The following is an 18,861-nucleotide window of genomic DNA, read 5'->3' as shown; positions in this document are numbered from 1 at the left end:
TCACTAATTGGAATGTGGCAAATTATGTTTGTTCATATTAACCACCCTACGTGCATCGAAAACATTGCAGTAATTATTTCTCAGTTGCGGTTCAGTGGCGAATTTATTCAGTAGATATTTTTTTATTGATGGAAATGTAATAATTAAATCGTAATTGAAATTTAGCATCGAAGTATCATCGGAGACTCTTTGGGTGAACATTCGTCATCAAGTTTCATTGACACGAAAAATCACTTGTGAAGTTCGTGGCTCATAGTTTTGTGGATGCTTGTTTCATGAATGAAAATATCAGAAGTGATTTTTACAGTCACTAAGTTTTTTCAGAAAATTTCTTGAACTGACTTTTTCATGGGTGATGGTGATATAAACATTTTCTGATCATGATTTTCCCAAAACTGAGAAGCCTTTAAAATGTGCATTTATCTCTGTTCATCGCTAATAAAACAAAAACAATTCAAATTATTTTCACATTATTTTATTAAACTTTTCAAATTTTACATACTGTTTACAAGTGTAGTCAATTCAACTAGATACAAAAGTTTTTTGCAGTTTTAGTGTATTCAGACCAACTGCATCTAACTTCTTCTCTGTTCCTTTTTCGTGGTTCATCGGACTGAATTTTCATCTACTATATTATATTCATAATCCAAGTATTGTTTGTTTGGGCGAAACGCAAACTGACACAGATATCTAGGTGGAATTTGGAAATGATCGTATGAAGAAGTGGGCGACTGTTTTCGTTTATACTACCATTGAATTTTCTGATGGATTGCATTACTCTTACTGGTAGATAACGGTAGTTTTAGGTATTATCACAGAGAACAGACACCCCAGCTAGCACAAACTTTTTTAACCACCGGTAAACGACCGAAAAGGTTAAATCCGGGGTAAAATAAATGATATAAAAAAAGTGTAAAGCACACCAAGTGAAAAATCGTTAAAAATCATTCAATGAAATCACTACTTGGATGTCTGTTCTCTGTGGTATGATTTCTTGATCGAATGAATGAAGATTGTTCGAATTAAGGAATTCGTTTGATGGAGTTTGTAAATTGACATGGTGATGGCTATGAACACAAGAATTCAATCGAATTCATTCTCGATTACCATCAGGCGAGAAAATAGTAAACATTAAAATTTATGACTGTACATGTACAGGTTTTAATTACAATTTATGTGATATTAAGCATTTGGAATGTGAGTATGTTCACCTAAGTGAAAAAGGTAATGTAATCCTTAATTTAAATCACCAGAGATAATCCGACTTATTTGTTCATTTTGCAAAAATGTTTCATTAATCTTTTTCAAGTTGGCAGGTCGTTAGTTTTCTATTCCGAAAGACGTGGTCTCGCTTTGCGGATCGTTAATTATCTTTTCCGTACTGGGGTTCCGCTTCTCAGTTTTTAGAGGAGAATACTGGCTTACGAACGATGAGAGCGGTTCATTTGGAAAGCATTTAAAAGTGTCTTCGTAGATTCAGTGCTCGGCACTGGATATCTTTACAGTAGAGGAGAATGACGTGTTTGCTAGATGTATGTGGTTTGGTGAGCGGTTGATGCCATTGTTTCTTCGGAGTTTAACAAAACGTTTGTTACATGCCGGAAAATGACATTCGTTATGGATGTTTACTGAATTTCTTGTCACGAAGATCGTTGTGTTCCGAGGGTTTCCGAAGCTGAGATAGTTTCTAGTATTTGTATCCCGCGGAATTGGCACCACCTTGACCAGGCCCTTCTGGATATTTGGCTTCACCTTCGTACGTCACCTGCGAGATGGGAAAAAAATTCATTTATTACTGGAAGCGATTAAATTCACTGGGTTGGCGATTCACAACCTGGAAGGATTCGTAGTGGTCAATCGTAGTACTAGCTATGAAGTGGTTCTGTGCACTAAAAATAGGCGAATGGTCAAAATCCACGAAAAGATTGTAATACCAAGACTTTTTGTTTTTAAAGTTGAATAGTAATCGTGTTAGTAAAGCATGTATCAAGCAAAACTCTGAAGAATTAAAATCTTCACATTTTCGTGCCAAATCGGACAATCGGACATGGCATTTCGGACAATCGGACTTGTTTTATTTGGCCTTCTACTAAAATTGGAATAGGAATTTCGAGATTTGTTTAGAATTTTTTATCACGTTCTTTACTTTTCCGCCTTAAGTGACTGTATACAATTTTTAATGCTCTTCACCCTGTAACTTCGGAACTGAAAAGCGGATCGGGATGAAATCCAGGAGTTTGTTATGGTATCACAAGACATTTCTTTTGAACTTACGTTCATGGAAATTGGTGAAGCCGTTTTCGAAAAAAGTGAGTGTGTTCCAATTTCGAGCATATGATCACTAACCAGAAACCAGGATAACCGGAATCGGTTTATTTGGCCTTATACTGACATAGACTACCGATTGTAATAGTTTTGACCCCAGTTTAGATTTTTTTACGTGTTTGTTTCGTCGCATTGAGCATTGGTATAAAATTTCCGTCATTGTTTACCGTGTAATCCCGTAACCGTAAGTCCGCTCCGGATGAAATTCAGGAGTTTTGTATGAGACCATACATTTGAACCTTAGTTTGTAAAAATCGGTGATGCCATCTCTAAGGAAAGTGAATAGTTAGTTTGACATTGAAATTTTTTCACTTATCACCTTGTAATTCCGGAACCGGAAGACGGATTTGAATAAAATTCAAGAACTTTGTATGAGACTGCAAGACCATTATTTGAATCTAAGCTTGTTAAAAATGGCTCAGTTATTTCTGGGAAAACTGAGTGCACAAAAATGGTACATACATACATACATACACACAGACATTTTGCGTACTCGATGAACTGAGTCAAATGGTATACAAAACTCTACTCTCGGTTCTTTCGAACCGTTTTTCACAGTGATTGCATATTTTTTTCTAAACGAGAAAGGCAAAGCAAAGGGCAAGCTCAGCAATGGATTGAAAAGTTGAGAAAAGTCATCTAAATCGTTTTTGGAAACCGTGAATCATAAGTGCGTTAGATAGCTTAAATCTTAAAGATATCATACGGCAGTTTGTCTTGCACCAAGACAATGCACAAGTCGTTGACTACCATGGCGAAATCGTATGAATTTTGCTGCGAATTACTGCAAAATTCACCATATAAGCTGGATATGGCTACCAGTAACTGATCCACTGTTTTAAGTGTTGTGGTGTTTCCAAAATTCCGCGCTCCTAAAATTTTACTATTTTAGTTAGGATTTTTTTTGAGATGGTTGTGCTTTATACAAAAAAATTAAAGGGTGCAGCCGGGTTCGCATATAAAAACTACCCCGAAACAGAAAAAATTGATATACGCTGTTTATATTGGAGATGATTTTCCGAAAATATTAACCCTTTAACTGCCACATTGGTGAAGTTCTTCTGATTTTCATTTTATTTAAATTTCTCAAAAACCTCTTTGGCAAAAAAAAAATTAAAAAAATCAAGAATATTTTAGGAGTTATTGCAAACCTTTCTGATTTTTTTCAGAATTTTTTAAAATGTATTTTATGTGAAAAAAAATGTTCAAAATTTTCGAATTTTTTTATTCGCACTTACAATTTTGGTACCACTCTAGATTTTACATAAAATATAAATTTTCAGAATTTTAAAAAAAGTGGACGGGTATAATATCAGACTTTAAAAAAATAAATCATTCCAAAAACCATGCGTCTCCATCAAACTGTCATAATCCGATGGAGACGCATGGTATTTAGTTCTAAAATCATATATCGCATGCCCTTAGAACTAAATATCATGCGTTTCCATCTATAACTTGAGCTCAGAGCTTGAGTATTGAGAATTTTATTCCTTATGTTATTTACACATGCCCGGACGCCAGGCTCGATTTACCAAGCAATGATGTAGGGAATGCATTAGTGAACAAGTATGCCAGCGGACGGATGTAATTCGTTTCTAACTTCAACATCTTGCGGGATAGGTTTCGAGGTTAGCTATTAGCAGTCCTAAGAAATACTTTAAACCAGATAGAAGTCATGTCGAAGTGCTTGCAGCAAGTCCCGAAGACCCAAAAAGAACGTATTAATTCGCATCGTCGATTTTCTATACAAACAACATGTTCTTTTAATCTTAATATTTAAGAGGACTCCTTTATAGTTCATCGCATCTTCATTCGGGTATTTGTACTTGAAACCCGATCCGACGGGTATTGGTCGGGTTAGGGTACAGAAAAAAATGATTGTTCGGGTCGGGTCGGGTTCGGGTTAAAAAAATTGGTTGGGTTTCGAGACATTTTTCTGGTTCGGGTCGGGTAAGGTAAAGATTTTTATTTTTTATCGGATACGGGTTGGATTCAAAATTGGAAGAAAAATTAATCTCGAGTTCGGATCGGGTACAGATTTTTATTTTCGATTGGGTACGGATTTGAAAAAATGTTTACCCGTCCATCTCTAGTAAGTAGATCTTACTGGCAAATGTCTAAATAATCTCACTTCAATCATATAGGTCCTCAGTTTGCAATTCCGGAAGTAACAGAAACAGTGGTCCAATATACCAAAAAGGAACTCGATTTCTCAAAGATGGCTCAGCCGATTTTCACAAACTAGGGTTTTAACTAAAGGTATTATAGTCTCGTGAATTTTATGTGGATAAGATTTCCGGTTTTGAAATTACAAGGTGATAAGGGCTTAAACTCTCAAACCGTCGTTTATGGCGATGATGTAAAAAACGGAAAAATCTAAATTTGACTCAACACTGTTTAAAAGTGGAAAGTGTTATACCTTATGATAAAAAAAGAACCGGAATTTTCATTTTAAAATTCCCGCGCTTGTCCAATCGGTAAACTTTTATTCTCTCAACGTTGGCAACACTTTTATACATATTCTGTCAAATTTGGACACATATCGTACGATTAGTTTTTGTTTGGCGTCTATACAAAGAAGTTGAAAAATATTCGTGTGGCGATTTTTATAATGGATGAAAATTTAGAACAACGTGCGTGCATCAGTTTTTGTGTTGCAATTGGATTTAAGTGTTCCGAAACGTTCAAAATGTTAGAAAAGGCCTTTGGTGAATCGTGTATAGGAAAAACACAGGTATACGAGTGGTATAAACGATTCAAAGGTGGTCGTACAAGCTTGGATCATGATGAGATCCCTGGCCGCCCAACAACATCTGTTACTGAAGAAAACATTGAATCGGCGAAGCAAATCGTGTTGCAAAATCGTTCTGTACCGATTAGAGAGATTGCTGTGTTGCTGGGCATCTCTTATGGATCAGCCGAACACATTTTAACTGATGTTTTGGGTTTGACACGCGTCGCTTCTCGGCTAAAAAAGCTGAATTTCATTCAAAAACAGCGTCGTGTTGATGTGGCCAAAGAGATGATTTCCAACGCAGATAGTGACCCCACATTCATCGAATGCATCATAACTGGTGATGAGGTGTGGATCTATGAGTATGACGTCGAAACCGCACAACAATCGACCGAATGGCGCTTCGAAGGCGAGCCGTTGTTCTAAATTTTCATCCATTATAAAAATCGCCATACGAAAATTTTTCAACTTCTTTGTATAGACGCCAAACAAAAACTAATCGTACGATATGCGTCAAAATTTGACAGAATGTGTATAAAAGTGTTGCCAACGTTGAGAGAATAAAACTTTACCAATTGGAAAAGCGCGGGAATTTTAAAATGAAAATTCCGGTTCTTTTTTTATCATAAGGTATGTATTAAATAATACAACCCAAAAGAAGATTCAGCGCACACTCTGCAGGTCGTTTCCTTTGAAATTGTAACAATCATAGTTGTGTAATAAAACCTACCTCTGCGTTGTACCCATTCTTCCAGTCGGCAGTGTAGCGCACGACCTGGGTTCGGCCGTCGGGCAGCTGGACACGGTACTCTCCGCGGGTCACATCGCCATCACTTACAGCATTGTGCGAGTAGTCATTTCCGCTTTCGATGTCGTTCACGTTGTAATTGAAATCGAACGGCATTCCTGGTTCGTGAACATGCTGTCGAATTGAAGGTGAATATTAGAGAAACGAGTTTGCATTTAAACCGTCGATCGAACACATCCCAAATACTTACGTCAGCACCTCCTGCTTGTGGCGGAGGTCCGTAGGATGGAGCCGGTCGGGCTGGTGCCGGTGGTGTTGGTCGTTGGAAGGGAACCTGCTGGGGCTGCGTGGCAGATGGGAATGGCTGATTTGGTTTATCGTAAGCGTAACCCTTGTCCGGAGGTAGGTACTGGTTGTTCTGTGCTAACGTCTGGTCCAGGATGGTCAGAGCAACGATGAGTGAGAGGCTCTAAGTGAATGATAAAAACAATTTTATGAAATAATAGTTAAAATCAACGCAATTACAACGCAAAAAATTGTCGCATTCGTGCCAGTACTGCAGCTTACTCAAGTCCTCGTAGGGTATAAATAATGACAGCCAAGTGCTGTCGAAATTCGAATCACCTGAACGCTTAGTTCTTTTGTGAGCAGAGGCTTGGCTATGACATCATATTAAATGGAATCTATGCATAACAGTATGGAGCATAAACAAAACATCATCCCCCTTCTCAATCCATCTACTTGCGAACGGCTCATTTACCTTCCGATTTCAACAGACTTTAGTAATTGTAACAAGACTCAAACAACGGTGAAGATGGTTGCGATTTCACTCGCTCACGACGATTTCAGCATGTTTTTTTTTGTTCTCTAGCACTTGTGGCACTAAAAGTTCTTAGCCGGCCCATCCCAGAGAGTAGGTGGAGCACGGTGGTACTTACCAGGCTCATAAAGCATAGTTTCGTGCGGCAGTGACGTAACCAGAAGAACATTGTTTGTAAAATTTATTTAATGAGTGCAGCATAAAAATTCAATTGATGAGACACTTGCAAATAGGGGCTAAGTTTAGTTAAATTTGGTAAATTATAAATTTGATCGTATTTGGTTTTTACATTGCAAGTTATTGCTCAAGTTGCCTATAATCTATATTGGTCTTGAAAATTACGCATGTAACTTTCTAATTTGTATTTACCATTATTTCAAATAATAAGCTCCAACTAGCTTTAATCTATCCGCGGTACGCCACTGAATGGAGCTTACGAAGCCATCACCGCGCGGTTCTAATTTAACTAGCAAACAAAGGTCTCTGTCACCTTAAAAGGACATACCTCATCTCGGCGCCGCTGGCTGATGCGACAACGTAAATCGCGTAAATCTCCTCTGAGTTCTGGTGGGGAATGAAAAATAATACCGAAGTTCCTTTTCCTTTTTAACCCGAGGGTACAATCCGATACACTCGGCAGTGCTGGCATTCGGTTCTTGGCACTTTGAAGTGTGCAGGGAGTGGGAAAAGCGGAATAAATTTTGATTTACGGTTCTAGAGGTACTCCTTCTTCTCGTCATAATGCACCTGCCTGTGCGGATGAGCGTGCGCTTGAAAAAGTCATCTGAAGCGATTTTATGATAGATGCCTGAGGTAGTTGGTACCAACAACAGTCTATCAAAGCGGACTTTTTATTGTAGAGTGGTTGGATGATGAAAATATTTCCTATCTATTAACAATTGCGGTTTTATTCATTGATGTCCGTTTATAAATAAGCAATCAATAAGCTTCACTGTCAGTGGTTACTCCAAGAATCGGAGTCTAATCGAACAGACAAATTTGTGAAAATTTCACCATAGACTGTATTTTGTTTATTTGCTAAGATTTGATTTCGGCAGTACAAAGAAGCGATGCTTCGACATATAATCGATCCATTCGATTAGTTGAAGGTTGAAAATAGCATGGAAGCGATTTGAAATTATAATCATACAATGCGTTTCTTCATAATGAACAGGATGATGACATTTGTCATTTATCAGGTGTTAGTTCCTACTTGAATCGCAGTTCTAGCCATTATAAGATCAATGATTTCACCATCATGACATGATCTCACTGCTGTTATCGAGAATTAGTACCGGTTGGGATTTTTAGAACCATAAATGAATCGATTCAAACAACAATTCACAGTTATCATTATCATCAGTTACTTGATTTCCGACTACCTTCATCAGACTATATTTTCCAATGAAGGTTAAGCAGAATCATAGTTCGTACAGCACAATAACTTTATATTTGGAATTCAGTGTTCCCGTTCGAATCTAAAGGATCGTTGGTACTTACAGAAACCTCAAAATTGTTTTAGATAATACATTTATTGAGATAGGGGTGTGGACTATTACCGTGACACTGGTTTTGATCATTGACGTTCAGAGTTTCATTATACTGAATTTTTTTCAACTAACGTCTCGTCTTCACGCCTAAGGCACACCTCTGTCGCTTATGAACAAATTAGAATTTGAAAACATTAGTGACGTTTGAAAACGTAGGAAAACAGATATATTCATTCAGTTCTGGTTCCAAATGAATGAGAAAAGCTCCGTGTCCATTATTTTGTGGATGTCCTCACTGATTACAGATTGTAGACTTGCAACTTTTTAATTAAGGTTCTTAAATAAAAAAATCCGCGTGGGAACTTAAAGATCTTCTCAATCTTAAGACTTATTACATAGATTGGGATACCATGTAAGACAACGGTTGTAATTATCACATTAGAATATGCTTGTATCTGAAGCGGAGAAAAATATTTCGAAATGACCGTGTCTTCGTGGGAAGGTTTAATCTCGAAAAAATCTGTTTATTAACTGATCGCCCAATCACTCCAACGCCAACGCTATACCACGCGCAGCCTTCGGAATGTCAAGAAGATGCCATTAACTCATATGCATCAACAAATGCATAATTGAATCACTTGATCGTACGCGAGATCGTGGCATACATTAAGAGCTTATCTAGGAACCGCACAGATGAAGGGCGACATATTCGCTGGTGTAAATTATCTACAATCTCTCAGTCGACTGATTGTTATGCTGCTCGTTTGACGCAGATGAGCTGAAACATGCCAGTTCATAAATACGAAACTGCATCCACCGAGAGTACTGCGAATTCGCCGCTGCAAGCACTTGTTGCATTTGTCTCCATCGTATGTCCTGTCGCGGTGTGCGGTATCCTGAAGGTGCCCCGCACCAATCCACCAGGTGATATAATTTAAATTATCCTTGAACATTCCACCGTTAGTTAGTGCCCGTTCGTTTAATGGCATAGATCGCAAACCGATCGCGATGCACTGTCTGTGCTATCGCAGCATCCTCCCGCACACATCGGGTCGCTCGTTTGGCCATTGCGGCAATTAACGCGATTTATAGCCGCCGTTGTTTGCCGCATCCAATTTGCATAATTCAACGGCTTCATCTCACGCTCGAGCTCGTCTTCACCGATGTCTGTTAATCCGATGCGGTTGTGGAAGTTGCGCGTGTGACTTCATGAAATATGGCGAAGGGTCTCCGACTACTTTCGATTTTAGAAGTAAACAGACAGTGATAGGGAAGCGTGTCTGTGCGGTGATGTTGCGGGTAACAAATTAGTAATTAGACATGTCTGGGTCATGTAGTGCTACACATTATTAATTTATTGGTCGACTGTTGTTAACTAGCAAAGAAGGAGATACCAACAATGAAACCTACCGAACATCATCGATAAATCATGTTCGAAATGATTTTGACTGTTCTACCCCCGAGTAAATTTTTCGAATAGCTGAATCATCTAAAAACATCCATAGACAAGTGGCATCGTGTGTTGAATGAGTACCATTAGTTTAAAAGCAACCGATTTAGAGGAAGGTCGACTGAAAAGCATATTTATAACAGTGCCATCCATCATCCATCGACAGAAGTCACATTGATGAATTGCGTCTCGTTGAACACCTTCCAGTGCTGGGGCCATGGACTAATTCCCGGCGGATCGACCACCTCAAGGCAGATGACGCGATAGAGAAAAATTTTCTGAAATTTTGCACACATGCCGCTATTATTTTGCACTGTGCTATACAGTAATTTTTCTTACAGTCTCAGATGAGTTGGAACTTTTCAATTACCTGAAAGCGGTAACCTGCAGGTCAGCCGAGTCATACCATCGCTAGCATCGACGGATAGCTATTAATTCAGAATACCGAATGCCATTTAACTTCTGAACTTTTGAGTGATGAGCTTGGACGGGCTCTGTCAGAGAACGTATGATATATATATTCACAGTTCTAATATCGGTATGGGCATCGATTTGAGTTACGACTGATCATTAATCAATGATAGCCACCAATGTTTCTTCGAGTAGATGAAAATTACGATTTGAAACAAACAGACGTCGTTTCCTTCAACTAAGGGAAACCGAAAATTGTTACGATGTGTCTGTTCCGTATGATTAGTGCATGTTAGTTGAAAAATTCGAACTCAATATTTTTGGACAGTTTGATGAAATTATGTTTCTTTTCTGTCAAATTTTCGAGCCCAAGAAAAATTTCAATAGGATTTTCTAGTAATGTAAATTTAAGTCAAAATTATTGGTAAAAGTTAGTAGGTCGTCAATAGGTGAAATAGTGCTCACAAGTTCCAACCTTTTGCCTACCCGTGTATTTATGATGACATCTGGTCGATAGAACGGCGTCGACTAGGTGCATTGTGTAAATATCTGAGAATCAAATGTAATCATTAACTTTGGAATAGACACATCTTTCGTGATGTATTTTTCGTCATGACTGATTGAGTGAACATGTAAATCTCACGTAATTTTCACTTGCCACTTTCACATGATTAGCTACTACGACTGTATGAGTTTAAATCCACCATTTACCTGCCAGGCAGATAGGTGCTACTGTGTAATATTAAATATTTTAATATTTTCGATTTATGTTTTTTTTATTTTTGTCTTATATTCGATTGATTTTCCAGTATTGTAATTTTCAAATCGATAGTAAAAGTCTTCTATAAAACCTTTTGCGTTAGTAGCCAAATGAGAGGGTGTGAATTTGTTTGCGTTAATTAAAATTCCTTCAATTTGGTCAAATATGTCGAACTGATGAAATGCTCTTTAGTACAAATTAAAGATGGCCATTCGTTTCAAAGAGTCGTCCATAACGTGGTAGTTCTACGAAAAGAACAAGTTCTCTTAGACCGTTTTTTCGTTATTCTGAGAGGCCCAGAACCCGAAAAAATTAAAAACGCGAGGAATAATAAAAAAAAGCGATAGTGCTGAATAGTTTCATGAAAATCCTAGCAAATATTTTAAATATATAAGTATTTCTCTTAAGTAAGAATGTTTCTCTCGTTTACTTCCAATTTCGATGGTCACCAAATGGGGAGATAACTAAGTCCTCACGAGTTCCTATCTCATGCCTCCCCGAGCGTCTATGATGACATTTGGTCAATAGAATGGCGTCGACTGAGTGCTATCGCCTTCTGTGTTAGTAGCAGAATGAGAGGATGCGAAATGGTTTGTAGTTTGAAGCCCATCTTAAAGTGCAATATTTATCATAGAATATTGCAACATGTGGTTCTGTTGTTTGTTGCATTATTTGTTATATATTGAATTGAAATGTATTACATTGTATTATATATTGTTATTATTATTATTATTGGAAACACTGCACGCGGCAACAAACGACAACGGTCAACGATGCGTAAGCTTTGCAGCCTCCCGAGGAATGGTAGTTCGAAGCACCTTCTTCCCCCGCAAAGATATCCACAAAGCCACCTGGAGATCACCTGATCAACATACGGAAAATCAAATCGACCACGTTCTCTTCGACGGGCGATTCTTCTCCGACGTCATCAATGTCCGCACTTACCGCAGTGCCAACATTGATTCTGACCACTACCTTGTCGCGGTTTGTATGCGATCAAAACTATCGACGGTGCACAATACTCGTCGCACAGAAACAACAGGGACTCAATCTCAAGCAGCTACGTAGCATTCGTACTGCAGAGGAATACGCGCAACAACTGGAGTTAGTGCTACCAACGGAAGAGCAGCTTGGCGCGGCGACTCTTGAAGACGGCTGGAGGAACATAAGGTCCGCCGTGAGTAGCACTGCTGCAACCGTTCTAGGTACGAGGTTATCGAATCGAGGAAATGATTGGTTTGACGGCGAATGCCAGCAGTTGGTCGAAGAGAAGAATGCAGCAAGGGCGAGGATGCTGCAACACCGCACGAGGGCGAACGAGGAACGATACAGACAAGCACGGAACAGACAGAACACTGTTTTTCGGAGGAAAAAGCGCCACCAGGAAGACCAAGATCGCGAAGCGATGGAACAGCTGTACCGCGCAAATGACACACGGAAGTTCTATGAAATGGTGAACCGCTCACGTAAAGGCTACATGCATCAGGCTGAAATGTGCAGAGATACCAGTGGTAACCTTCTCACGAACGAACGTGAGGTGATCGACAGGTGGAAGCAGTACTATGACGAGCATCTGAATGGCGAAGCACAAGATACAGAGAACGGTACAGGAATCAATCTGGGTGCACGCTCAGCCAACGACAGACTCCCAGCCCCTGATCTGTCGGAGATAATTGAGGAGATTGGCAAGCTGAGGAACAACAAAGCCGCGGGCAATGACCAGTTGCCAGGCGAGCTGCTCAAACATGGAGGAGAGGCACTGGCTAGAGCGTTGCACTGGATGATTTCTAGGATTTGGGAGGAGGAGATTCTACCACAGGAATGGATGGATGGAGTGGTATGTCCCGTCTACAAAAAGGGCGATAAGCTAGATTGTTGCAATTACCGCGCAATCACATTGCTGAACGCCGCCTACAAGGTACCCTCCCAAATCCTTTGCCGTCGTCTATCACCAATAGCTAAGGAATTCGTAGGGCCGTACCAAGCGGGATGTACTGGAGCCAGCGCCACTATGGATCACATATTCGCGATAAGACAAGTACTCCAGAAGTGTCGTGAATACAACGTACCCACGCATCACCTATTCATTGACTTCAAAGCGGCATACGACACAATCGATCGAGAACAACTATGGCAGATAATGCACGAATACGGTTTCCCGGATAAACTGACGCGATTGGTCAAAGCAACGATGGATAGAGTGATGTGCTACGTCCGAGTATCTGGGACGCTCTCGAGTCCCTTCGAATCTCGGAGAGGGCTACGTCAAGGTGATGGACTTTCTTGTATCTTGTTCAATATTGCCATGGAAGGTGTGATTCGAAGAGCGAGGATCGACACGAAGGGCACGATCTTCCGAAAGTCCGTACAACTTTTTGGCTTCGCTGACGATATTGATATTGTGACACGTAACCTTGAGAAGATGACGGAAACCTACATCGGACTGAAAGCTGAAACTAGGCGAATCGGACTGGCCATAAATGCGTCGAAAACAAAATACATGAGAGGAAGAGGCTCTAGAGAAGAAACACTACGCCTCCCACTACGAATATTGATAGACGGTTACGATATCGAGGTGGTTGACGAGTTCGTGTATTTGGGCTCACTGGTGACCGCCGATAATGACACCAGCAGAGAAATTCATAGACGTATTTTGGCAGGGAATCGTGCGTACTTTGGACTCAGAAAAACCCTCCGATACGCCACCGTACGAAATTGACCATCTACAAAACGCTCATTAGACCGGTTGTTCTCTATAACCACGAGACCTGGACTATGTTGGCAGAGGACCAACGCGCCCTCAGTGTTTTCTATGGCGGAGTGCAGATTGAAGACGGAATGTGGAGACGGCGTATGAATCACGAATTTCAACAGCCATGGACCGAGTTATGTGGAGGCGTATGCTTGATACAGCAAAGGACACCCCAGGCCTATAGCTGTTAGGTAAGGTAAGGTAAGTATTATTATTATTATTATTATTATTTTATTATTATTATTATTATTATTATTATTATTATTATTATTATTATTATTATTATTATTATTATTATTACTATTATTATTATTATTATTATTATTAAAAAAGAAATATTATATTTCCTGCAGTACAGCGACGAAAGAAGAGCATAACTTACACTGCGACACCAACTGTTATACATTGTATCATAGCATATTATTTTATATACAGGGTGATTTTTTAAGAGCTTGTGAACTTTTTTAAACAATAAAACGCATAAAATTTGCAAAATCTCATCGGTTCTTTATTTTAAACGTTAGATTGGTACATGACATTTACTTTTTGAAGATAATTTCATTTAAATGTTGACCGCGGCTGCGTCTTAGGTGGTCCATTCGGAAAATCCGCTTTTTTATCGACAAATTTTGTTCAGCGATGAGGCTCATTTCTGGTTGAATGGCTACGTAAATAAGCAAAATTGCCGCATTTGGAGTGAAGAGCAACCAGAAGCCGTTCAAGAACTGCCCATGCATCCCGAAAAATGCACTGTTTGGTGTGGTTTGTACGCTGGTGGAATCATTGGACCGTATTTTTTCAAAGATGCTGTTGGACGCAACGTTACAGTGAATGGCGATCGCTATCGTTCGATGCTAACAAAAATGGAAGAACTGAACTTGCTTGACATGTGGTTTCAACAAGATGGCGCTACATGCCACACAGCTCGCGATTCTATGGCCATTTTGAGGGAAAACTTCGGAGAACAATTCATCTCAAGAAATGGACCGGTAAGTTGGCCACCAAGATCATGCGATTTGACGCCTTTAGACTATTTTTTGTGGGGCTACGTCAAGTCTAAAGTCTACAGAAATAAGCCAGTAACTATTCCAGCTTTGGAAGACAACATTTCCGAAGAAATTCGGGCTATTCCGGCCGAAATGCTCGAAAAAGTTGCCCAAAATTGGACTTTCCGAATGGACCACCTAAGACGCAGCCGCGGTCAACATTTAAATGAAATTATCTTCAAAAAGTAAATGTCATGTACCAATCTAACGTTTAAAATAAAGAACCGATGAGATTTTGCAAATTTTATGCGTTTTATTGTTTAAAAAAGTTCTCAAGCTCTTAAAAAATCACCTGTTATTACCTTCTGTTATGTTATAGTATATTGTTAGAATATATTGTGTGATGTTATATTATATTGTGCTATATTATATTATATTATACTGTGTTATATTATGTTATATTATATTGTTTTATACAGAGAACAGATATCCAACAGACATTTATACGTGCAAAGTCGTGTGCAACGGTGATTTTTAACGGATTTTCACTTGTATGCTTTACACAGCTTTTTAAAAAGTTTATACTAGCTTGTTGTCTGATCTTTGTAGTTATACTATATTATATCATGTTATATTTATATATACTATATTTTATTGTATTATATTATATTGTAGTATACTGTATTGCGTTTTACTATTATAAACTACATTAAATAAAATACATTTATTTTGTACATGATCTTATAACTATTTCAGGTTTGTTTGTATCAGTTCATCACTTTTATTCAATATAAGATAGCTACCTTTTGGTTGAACTCATGGAAGAGAAAGGATAAAATAAAATTTAAATTGGAACTCTAATGGACTTAAAGAAATGATAAAGAAGTTTCATGTAAGGAAGGTCACGACAAGCAAGAATATCGCGAATTGGGACATTGGAGAGTCTACCTTGGGTACGCAAGGAATTTATTAGTTGAGATCTGACATCACGATACTCCACACATGTCCGAACGACATGATCAATATCGCGATAACCTTCGTCACAAGCACAATGATTGGTCTCGGAAAGTCCAATTCGAAGAAGGTGTGCATCTAACGTGTAGTGATTGGACATGAGTCTGAACATCATACGAATGAAATCTCTACTCAGATCCAGGCCCCTGAACCATCTCTATTCCAAGAAGCTCAATTGCACCACGTTTGGCTGAAACATCGGCTTTCTCATTGCCTGCAATGAAGCAATGAGCCAGGACCCAACCTATTGTGATTTGATAATTATTATTTAATATGTCGTTCGGGCATTGTGGGCCAAGAAAAACGGTTCATTTTTGCTAGCAGCGTTTGAGCGAATGGCTTCAATTGTACTCGGACTATCTGTGAAGAGGAAATAATGGTTTGGAGATAATGTGATGATTACACTCTAACTATAATGAACTGCTGCTAACTCTGCTATATAAACAGATGCAGGTTCTTTAAGCCTAAATGAAGCCGAAACATTATTGTTGAACATACCAAACCCAGTAGTCTCTTCAATTCGTGATCCGTCCGTGTAAAACATTTTCTCAGAGTCAATATGCCTGAACTTACTTGAAAATATTTTTGGGATTTCTATCGAGCGTAGGTGTTGCGGGATTCCACGCAGTTTTTTTCAGTGTATATTTTTTAGAGTGCCCTATTGATTCCCTACAACTTCTTCCTGTACGCCATTGATGAACAGTTTCAGAATTACAACGATTTGAAAAGGCATTTTTTGTGAAATGCAGAAATACATACGCCCTTTTTAAAAATCAGTCGTGAGTTAGATTGACCTCTCCATCGGTTCAAAACTTATGGTTTGCCATACTGAAGCCATGTGCAAAGTTTCATCCAAATCGGAGAAGGTCGAGTCTGATGATCTGCTAAGCATTTCTGGAATTGCTCTATATTCAATAACGAATAATTTACAGATTACAATTTGGTTTGTCTGTTTTAAATCGTTAACAACAACTCGAATTTTATCTCTATTAATGTTAGAGATTTCTAAAACTTCAGAGAAATGCGATGTCAAATCCTTTGTAATTCGCATCGAATTTAATGCCTTTTCTTTGCGTTAAAAATAGACTATCCATAGCCCTGTGGTACCCTCTGGATAATGTTTAGTATTTAAGCTTTTACTAGTATCCGGAATCGGATTCGGATGATCTTCCATGAAATCATCCAGTACATTAACTGTTTTTTTTTTTGTAAATTAATAATATCAAAATGAAAACGTATGTATAGTAAAATTTCAGTTATAAGAGAAATAAAAAATAATAAATTAAATTAAATCTACCTTGTTGCTGTTGTTTCTGTTCCTCTATCGTGAAGAACGTTGTGAAGCTCTCCCAACGATTTCCAATTGGCAGTATTTTAGTATCGTTTTTCGCTATCACAGTTGCTCTGTCGTCGTTGTGGTGTGCTGCCTGTACCTGGTCCCAGGTACAGTGCTATTGCTCTTGGTGGCGATCAAATGTGATGCTTGCAGTGTACCACCACGTGATATATGTCGTCTCTTTCGATCCTACGCAGCGTACAAATTATGGTACCTGGTAGATCAGCACTGGGTTGCTTTAGCATCTCTTTCCCTTTGTACCCCTTCGTCTATGCACCTTTATGCGTTCGCATCTCTGTGCGTATGAACGGAATGGCCTTCGTTGCTAGCTTTCCAATCGGGAGACGCCCAGAATATTGCCTTTGCTATGAGGCCCAGCAGTTTAACTACCTGAAGCTTAGAATTGTCTCGGTAGAAGCCGTTAACTCTCGAGCCAGTATAATCGAAACACATCCTCTTCGCTTGAATGGTTTTTTACTAAATGCTTCGATCAGTGAATATCGTTGAACTTTGAGAGTTTCATCGGAAGTGAGGTGGCTTCAAACAAACGGACATCAGGAACCAACATCGAACTCGCGAACCCGGAACATAGACTCTATTCGCCTGGATTTCTATTTGTCTTCTATCCGACGAAATTATATCAATAACCCAAATATATACAATTATATCTTTGTGCTTACTACCCTCTCAGTAGGCCGTTCTATTTTGTTGGTCTTTGAGCGCTTGTTGAACGACATATTGCACGAAATATTCGTTCAATTTGCTGGAACGGTTTGTTGTTGTTTTTTCTCTTGCAAAAATAGTGTGAAAATTAAGTGTTACCTTTACATAGAAAGAAAATTTGTTGTTATTCTACGTGAAGAAGAAGTATTGTGCAGGTATGTAGTGTTAGTATAAAAATAAGAGCAGTATTGTACAGGCATGTAGTGTTAGTTTAAAAACATAAGTAGAAAAAGCTTCGGAAATTCTCCAGTAAAATTAGTCCAACGGGGCTCCAACTCCTCATATTGAAAATAGTTCAAAAATGGACCTCTGTCTGCCGGGTTTGTTGAACGAAAATAATGGCATTCGGTTCAACGGTCTGTTTCAAAATCCGCAAACGAAGGTCCCGTGTTTGCCTCCCGTTGAACGATGGATTGGACATCCATTGGACCAACGATCCAACGTATTGGACCAACGAAGGACCACCGTTGAGCGTTTTTGGCATTAAAAATGCCTTACTCTTCACTATACGGGGCCGGGTGTCAATTAAAAGTTTCAAAAATAGCCGCGTAACCTTTTTGTGTCATAATTTTGAACGTTAATAACTCGGTCATTTGTTGATGGATTGTTATAATTTAACAACCAATCGATTCGGAAACTTTTAACTTAAACATGTATGACGACGTCGTTTCAGTATTTCAATGGCATACTATTGAAAAAATGGTTGGAAACGACCTATGTTTTCATCCACCAATCCCTGCTTTACAAAATGACGTCAACTTATTGTTCGGCATAGGAGGCTTTGCGTCATGCATAAAAAACACCACATCGTTCTGCGTAGTATGAAGAGAAATCTATAAATATAGGCTGCACAATATTTCTTTGCCTAGTTGATCTTTGACTGCGAATGAAACAAGTAGCTCGTCCAGTGAGCTGATGACTGGATTGTATATGCGTTCACTTGCTGGATTGTCGCTTTTGCATTATGTGTTGGTGAAACTTCCTGCTGTCTGCACAACACCGCTTCGTGTTCGCTTGAATATCTTATATATCATCTAGCTATTGAAGAACCGAATCAGCATGGTTATCGGTTCTTTTGAAACATCCCATGTATTTAGCAAATTGTTGGTCGATTTTGCCATTAAAATGCCTTACACTTCGCTTCCCGAGACTGGGTGTCAAATTAAAACATGCAAAACTAATCGCGTAACAATTTTCTGCCATAATTTTGAACGCTCATACCTCAGTTATTTGTTGATGGATTTATATAATTCAACAACCAATCGATTCGGAAACATTTAACTTAAACTTATGAGTAAACGTCATTTGAATA

The 18,861-nt window shown here is 38.8% G+C and overlaps 1 protein-coding gene across 3 annotated transcripts in view; it reads right to left on the bottom strand.

The window, feature by feature from the left end:
* Positions 1-459: 459 nt before the first annotated feature.
* The window catches only part of LOC131435203 (pro-resilin), a 43,245-nt gene continuing 24,843 nt past the window's right edge, over positions 460-18,861 (bottom strand). For all 3 annotated transcript variants that reach the window (XM_058602852.1, XM_058602851.1, XM_058602850.1), the window contains 3 exons: positions 6,058-6,276; positions 5,790-5,981; positions 460-1,765 (listed from right to left, as the gene is read on the bottom strand). In XM_058602852.1, coding sequence (XP_058458835.1) covers positions 1,688-1,765; positions 5,790-5,981; positions 6,058-6,276 — 489 coding nt within the window. In that variant the 3' untranslated portion in view covers positions 460-1,687. The remainder of the gene's footprint in view (positions 1,766-5,789; positions 5,982-6,057; positions 6,277-18,861) is intronic.

This window comes from Malaya genurostris, chromosome 3 (assembly GCF_030247185.1).
Source record: "Malaya genurostris strain Urasoe2022 chromosome 3, Malgen_1.1, whole genome shotgun sequence".
Classification (NCBI taxonomy): Eukaryota; Metazoa; Arthropoda; class Insecta; order Diptera; family Culicidae; genus Malaya; species Malaya genurostris.
Note: the sequence above shows the minus strand (reverse complement) of the source record. Positions and strands in the feature narration are given on the sequence as shown.